Raw genomic sequence first — 7,500 nt, 5'->3', positions numbered from 1 at the left:
GGAAAAGTTTTTGAGTCAGGAAAACTTTTGAGTCGGGAAAATTTTGAGTCGGGAAAATTTTGAGTCGGGAAAATTTTGAGTCGGGAATTATTCAAGTTTTGTTTGGTTGTGTGTGCATCACCATTTGCAGTTGTGTGACAGCCCAAGTGTCCACTCCCAGCACTTCCACAGCAACACGAGGGCAGTGCAACAAGCCAGGAGGTCTACATGTGGCAGGCCCTGTACATAACACACCTGCCTGCTTCCACCTGCTTCCACCTGCTTCCACCTGTCATTCCCATCCATACACCTGTCCAGTCATCCTTCAGAGCTCCCTGACGACTCAACACACACATCCTTGTTACTTAGTTCACCCACCACCTTATTTAAAGCCATTTCATTCCCATCTCTCATAAATAATAACTTTATCAACCTTGAACGCATCACTTCTTGTCCTGCCCTTAATACTGTTGATGATTCTGCTAATGTCACCCTTATCATGTCCCCTGTGCCACTTGAAGACCCCCACCAGACCCCCTCCTAGTCACCCTTATCATGTCCCCTGTGCCACTTGAAGACCCCCACCAGACCCCCTCCTAGTCACCCTTATCATGTCCCCTGTGCCACTTGAAGACCCCCACCAGACTCCCTCTTAGTCACCCTTGTCATGTCCCCTGTGCCACTTGAAGACCCCCACCAGACCCCCTCTTAGTCACCCTTGTCATGTCCCCTGTGCCACTTGAAGACCCCCACCAGACTCCCTCTTAGTCACCCTTGTAATGTCCCCTGTGCCACTTGAAGACCCCCACCAGACCCCCTCTTAGTCACCCTTGTCATGTCCCCTGTACCAAAACACTAACTACTACTACTACTACTACTACTACTACTACAACTACTACTACTACTACTTCAGGTGGAGGAAGGCCGAAGGGAACTGGAGGAGGAGAGAAAGAGGCACAGGCTGGAGGTTGAAAACAAAAGGTCTAGATTTAGAATGATGACAACGACCACAGCCACCACCAGCACCTCCCCCACTAGTCTGCCTTTCTCTTCAAGTCCCAGCGAGGAGCACCCGCCCTCCTCCCCAGCCTCCTCTCTCAACAGATGGGAGGTGAGAGGGAGAGAAAGAGACAAAGAGAGAAAGAGGGAGAGGACACCCACAATTCACACTGGAAATGTTCTGTCTTACTCTAATGCCTCTCTTTAATTCCTCAGGGCCTGGACAGACTGAGAGAGGAACTGATGAAAGAGAGAGAGATAGAGATTGAAGAGAGAATTGCAAGTGTAAGAGAGGAAGAAAGGAGGAAATTAGATGACGAAAATCAGGTAAGACAGACAGAGAGAGGGAAAGAGAGAATGTAAGGATTAAAAACAATGATTGGATGGTAATTGGTGCAAGAAAAGAATGACGTTTGTTGTGAAGGAGAGGCAGGAGACGGGGAAAGAAACACACAGAGGAATGAAGAGAAACATGAACAAAACACAAGACAACAACAAATTCAACACCAGAACGACACAATACACAGACAGAAATACAAACCCAAGCTATCTACACATGAAAAACACATTTACACACCTGAAAACATAACACATTACACACTTACACATCTGAAAATGCCCAAAAACTGTGTCCCTCCTCTACCTGGCTGTTGCTCACACCTGCACCACCAACACTTGATTTGAATTAGTGTGATGTGAGTAAACCACAGAAACTTTCAATCAAGTCATTACAGACACTGCCACACACACCCAGACACTGCCACACACACCCAGACACTGCCACACACACCCAGACACTGCCACACACACCCAGACACTGCCACACACACCCAGACACTGCCACACACACCCAGACACTGCCACACACACCCAGACACTGCCACACACACCCAGACACTGCCACACACACCCAAACACTGCCACACACACCCAAACTTCAACCAGATGGCACCACTGCTATAACATCTATTTCTAAAGCTGAACTCTTTGCTCAAACCTTTGCTAAAAACTCTACCTTGGATGATTCTGGGCTTGTTCCTCCCTCTCCTCCACCTTCTGACTACTTCATGCCACGTATTAAAATTCTTCGCAATGATGTTTTCCATGCCCTCGCTGGCCTAAACCCTCGGAAGGCTTATGGACCTGATGGGGTCCCTCCTATTGTTCTCCGAAACTGTGCCTCCATGCTTGCACCTTGCTAGTCAAACTCTTTCAGCTCTGTCTGTCAACATCTACCTTTCCTTCTTGCTGGAAGTTTGCCTACATTCAACCTGTTTCTAAAAAGGGTGACCGCTCTAATCCCTCAAACTACCGTCCTATTGCTTTAATTTCCTGCCTATCTAAAGTTTTTGAATCCATCCTCAACAGGAAGATTCTTAAACATATATCACTTCACAACCTTCTATCTGATCGCCAGTATGGGTTCCGTCAAGGCCGCTCTACTGGTGATCTTCTGGCTTTCCTTACTGAGTCTTGGTCATCCTCTTTTAGAGAATTTGGTGAAACTTTTGCTGTTGCCTTGGACATATCAAAAGCCTTTGATAGAGTCTGGCACAAAGCTTTGATTTCAAAACTACCCTCCTACGGTTTCTATCCTTCTCTCTGTAACTTCATCTCAAATTTCCTTTCTGACCGTTCTATTGCTGCTGTGGTAGACGGTCACTGTTCTTCTCCTAAATCTATTAACAGTGGTGTTCCTCAGGGTTCTGTCCTGTCACCCACTCTCTTCTTATTATTCATTAATGATCTTCTAAACCAAACTTCTTGTCCTATCCACTCCTATGCTGATGATACCACCCTGCACTTTTCCACGTCTTTTCATAGACGTCCAACCCTTCAGGAGGTAAACACATCACGCAGGGAAGCCACAGAACGCCTGACTTCTGATCTTTCTAAAATTTCTGATTGGGGCAGAGCAAACTTGGTATTGTTCAATGCCTCAAAAACTCAATTCCTCCATCTATCAACTCGACACAATCTTCCAGACAACTATCCCCTCTTCTTCAATGACACTCAACTGTCCCCCTCTTCTACACTGAACATCCTCGGTCTGTCCTTTACTTATAATCTGAACTGGAAACTTCACATCTCATCTCTAGCTAAAACAGCTTCTATGAAGTTAGGTGTTCTGAGACGTCTCCGCCAGTTTTTCTCACCCCCCAGCTGCTAACTCTGTACAAGGGCCTTATCCGTCCATGTATGGAGTATGCTTCACATGTCTGGGGGTTCCACTCATACTGCTCTTCTAGACAGGGTGGAGTCAAAAGCTTTTCGTCTCATCAACTCCTCTCCTCTAACTGACTGTCTTCAGCTCCTCTCTCACCGCCGCAATGTTGCATATCTAGCTGTCTTCTACCGCTATTTTCATGCCAACTGCTCTTCTGATCTTGCTAACTGCATGCCTCCCCTCCTTCCGCAGCCTTGCTGCACAAGACTTTCTTCTTTCTCTCACCCCTATTCTGTCCACCTCTCTAACGCAAGAGTTAACCAGTATTCTCAATCATTCATCCCTTTCTCTGGTAAACTCTGGAACTCCCTGCCTGCTTATGTATTTCCACCTTCCTATGACTTGAATTCCTTCAAGATGGAGGTTTCAAGACACTTATCCACCAATTTTTGACCACTGCTTTGACCCTTTTATGGGACTGGCATTTCAGTGGGCATTTTTATTATTAGATTTTTGTTGCCCTTGGCCAGTATCCTTCCTACATAAAAAAAAAAAAACACTGTCACACACACCCAGACACTGCCACACACACCCAGACACTGCCACACACACCCAAACACTGCCACACACACCCAGACACTGCCACACACACCCAAACACTGCCACACACACCCAGACACTGCCACACACACACAAACACTGCCACACACACCCAGACACTGCCACACACACCCAAACACTGCCACACACACCCAAACACTGCCACACACACCCAAACACTGCCACACACACCCAGACACTGCCACACACACCCAGACACTGCCACACACACCCAGACACTGCCACACACATCCAAACACTGCCACACACACCCAGACACTGCCACACACACCCAAACACTGCCACACACACCCAAACACTGCCACACACACCCAGACACTGCCACACACACCCAGACACTGCCACACACACCCAGACACTGCCACACACACCCAAGCACTGCCACACATACCCAGACATTGCCACACACACCCAGACATTGCCCTACACACTGAAAACACTGCCACACATATCAAAACACTGCCACACACATCAAAACACTGCCACAGACATCAAAACACTGCCACACACACACAAACACTGCCACACACACAAAAACTGCCTTAAAGCTTAATACAGTCACAGAGAGAGAGAGAGAGAGAGAGAGAGAGAGAGAGAGAGAGAGAGAGAGAGAACCCTGACAAGACTAATTAATTCCATCATTATTTCCTTAATTAATAGCAGTCATTCACATATCAACAATAATGAAATAATGAACTTTAATAAATCTTAAAAAAAATATATATATATCTTGGGTAGTGATATTCTTATACTCTTCAATAATATTCATAATATCATTTCTTCATGTCTGTGTATCAAACCGAACCATTTCAAGCTTAATCTTGTTTCTTGACCTTCCTGTCTTCTGTCTTGCTCTGTATTGACCTTGTGACCTTTGCAATTCCTTAAACTGGATTTCTATGGTAATACTAATTTATTTATTTATTTTTTTCTTATTTTATTTATTTATTTATTTTTTGCTTATAGATGGAGTTTGCAGAAGCAGTGAAAGCTTTGGCGCAGGACAAGGAAAGGGTTATTGAAGATTTGAAGATTAGGATTCAACTTCTAACAGATGAGTGTGACGGAAGAAGAGGAGGAGGAGGAGGAAGGGAAAATGTTGGAGGACAGATATTGCAAGAAAATGTTGAATTGAAGGTAAGAGATGTGTTTGAGTATGTTTGAGTGTGTTTGGGTGTGTTTTGGTGTGTTTTGAGTGTGTTTGGGTGTGTTTTGAGTGTATTTGGGTGTGTTTTGGTGTGTTTTGGTGTGTTTGAGTATGTTTGAGTGTGTTTTGGTGTGTTTTTGGTGTGTTTTGAGTGTGTTTGGGTGTGTTTTGAGTGTGTTTGGGTGTGTTTTGGTGTGTTTGAGTATGTTTGAGTGTGTTTGGGTGTGTTTTGAGTGTGTTTTGGGTGTTTTGAGTGTGTTTTGAGTGTGTTTCACCAAGTGCTGTTCACTGTCAACAGACACACTCACACATTGTCCTCTCCCTCTCTCTCTCTCTCTCTCTCTCTCAGAATCAGATCACCTCACTGCAGAAACAAGTCAGAAATTTGGAAACTGAACTGGCAAGAGCAAAACGGTTTTCATTTGTGACGCAGCAGAGCACCACCATTACCACTGCCACCACCGCCACTGCTGCTGCTGCTGCCACCGACATGACGGCCTCCACAGCCTCAACGACTGTTAATGAAGACACAAGAGAGAATTTGGTACGTTAGGTTAGGTTTACCAGTGTCTCTCTTCTGAATCACTGTGCTTTGTCACTGCCACTGTTTTGCAAGGCCACAGGGATGTTTAGCTGGGTTCTCAAGAGTGTTTCTCCTACACAAATGTTGTTAATCTGTCACTGGAACCATAAAAACACCCTTGAAAACCTGCATTTTAAAAGAGTGTTTCTCCTGTCATTAATGCATAAATGAACACCCTTGAAAACACAGGTCACTTCAGTTAGAGCATTTTAAAAGAGTGTTTCTCCTGTCAGTAATGCAGAAATGTTGTTAATCTGTCGCAGAAATGTTGTTAATCTGTCGCAGAAATGTTGTTAATCTGTTGCAGAAATGTTGTTAATCTGTTGCTAGAACCATAAAAACACCCTTGAAAACCCACATCACTTTAAATTGAGCCTTTTAAAAGAGTGTTTCTCCTGTCATTAATGCAGAAATGAACACCCTTGAAAACATGCGTCACTTCAACTAGAGCCTTTTAAAAGAGTGTTTCTTCTGTTAATAATACAGAAATGTTAATCTGTCACTGGAACCATAAAAACACCCTTGAAAACCTGCGTCACTTCAGCTAGAGCATTTTAAAAGAGTGTTTCTCATGTCAGTAATGCAGAAATGTTGTTAATCTGTCACTGCAACTGTAAAAACACCCTTGAAAACCTGCATCACTTCAACTACAGCCTTTTAAAAGACTGTTTCTCCTGTCAGTAATGCAGAAATGTTGTTAATCTGTCACTGCAACTGTAAAAACACCCTTGAAAACCTGCATCACTTCAACTACAGCCTTTTAAAAGAGTGTTTCTCCTGTCAGTAATCCAAAAATGTTGTTAATCTATCACTGCAACTGTAAAAACACCCTTGAAAACCTGCATCACTTCAATTAGAGCCTTTCAAAAGAGTGTTTCTTTTGTCAGTAATGCAGAAATGTTGTTAGTCTGTCACTGGAACTGTAAAAACACCCTTGGAAACCCACGTCACTTCAACTAGAGCCTTTTAAAAGATTCTTTCTTCTGTCAGTAATGCAGAAATGTTGTTAGTCTGTCACTGGAACTGTAAAAACACTCTTGAAAACCTGCATCACTTCAGCTAGAGCCTTTTAAAAGAGTGTTTCTCCTGTCAGTAATGCAGAAATGAGGCTGGTGTTAGCATAGTAATAATAATGATAGCAATAATTTTAAGGTATTTATGTATGTATATAGTCAACCTTGTCATGTCCCCTGTGCCACTTGAAGACCCCCACCACACCCCCTCTTAGTCACCCTTGTCATGTCCCCTGTGCCACTTGAAGATCCCCACCAGACCCCCTCTTAGTCACCCTTGTCATGTCCCCTGTGCCACTTGAAGACCCCCACCAGACCCCCTCTTAGTCACCCTTGTCATGTCCCCTGTGCCACTTGAAGACCCCCACCAGACCCCCTCTTAGTCACCCTTGTCATGTCCCCTGTGCCACTTGAAGACCCCCACCAGATCCCCTCTTAGTCACCCTTGTCATGTCCCCTGTGCCACTTGAAGACCCCCACCAGACCCCCCTCTTAGTCACCCTTGTCATGTCCCCTGTGCCACTTGAAGACCTCCACCAGTCACTCTTATGACATCTCTCTCTCTCTCTCTCTCTCTCTCTCTCTCTCTCTCTCTCTCTCTCTCTCTCTCTCTCTCTCTCTCTCTCTCTCTCTCTCTCTCTCTCTCTCTCTCTCTCTCTCTCTCTCTCTCTCTCTCTCTCTCTCTCTCTCTCTCTCTCTCTCTCTCTCTCTCTCTCTCTCTCTCTCTCTCTCTCTCTCTCTCTCTCTCTCTCTCTCTCTCTCTCTCTCTCTCTCTCTCTCTCTCTCTCTCTCTCTCTCTCTCTCTCTCTCTCTCTCTCTGCAGCCTAACCAAGCCAGCCCACTCCTGTCTCATGGTACCATCACCTTTAATTCCTGCCAGACTGGGGACACAGTGTTGGTGCTTTAGGGTGCACTACATGGCCACTACAAAGTGTTGCAGGAAGGGTGTCTCCTCACAACACTTGCATTTCCAACACTCTGATGCTTACAA

The 7,500-nt window shown here is 45.0% G+C and overlaps 1 protein-coding gene across 1 annotated transcript in view; it reads left to right on the top strand.

Moving 5' to 3' along the window:
* LOC135096988 (trichohyalin-like) overlaps window positions 1-7,500 on the top strand; it is a 12,259-nt gene that overhangs the window by 2,778 nt on the left and 1,981 nt on the right. The window contains exons 8-12 of the mRNA XM_063998749.1: window positions 893-1,090; window positions 1,195-1,305; window positions 4,733-4,903; window positions 5,263-5,457; window positions 7,333-7,500. The exon at window positions 7,333-7,500 is cut by the window's right edge and continues 1,981 nt beyond it. Of these exons, the coding sequence (XP_063854819.1) occupies window positions 893-1,090; window positions 1,195-1,305; window positions 4,733-4,903; window positions 5,263-5,457; window positions 7,333-7,416 (759 nt within the window). The 3' untranslated portion in view covers window positions 7,417-7,500. The remainder of the gene's footprint in view (window positions 1-892; window positions 1,091-1,194; window positions 1,306-4,732; window positions 4,904-5,262; window positions 5,458-7,332) is intronic.

The sequence above is a fragment of the Scylla paramamosain genome, unplaced genomic scaffold (genome assembly GCF_035594125.1).
Source record: "Scylla paramamosain isolate STU-SP2022 unplaced genomic scaffold, ASM3559412v1 Contig10, whole genome shotgun sequence".
Taxonomy (NCBI): Eukaryota; Metazoa; Arthropoda; class Malacostraca; order Decapoda; family Portunidae; genus Scylla; species Scylla paramamosain.
The sequence above is the reverse complement of the archived record's forward strand: the minus strand, read 5'-3'. Positions and strand labels throughout refer to the sequence as shown.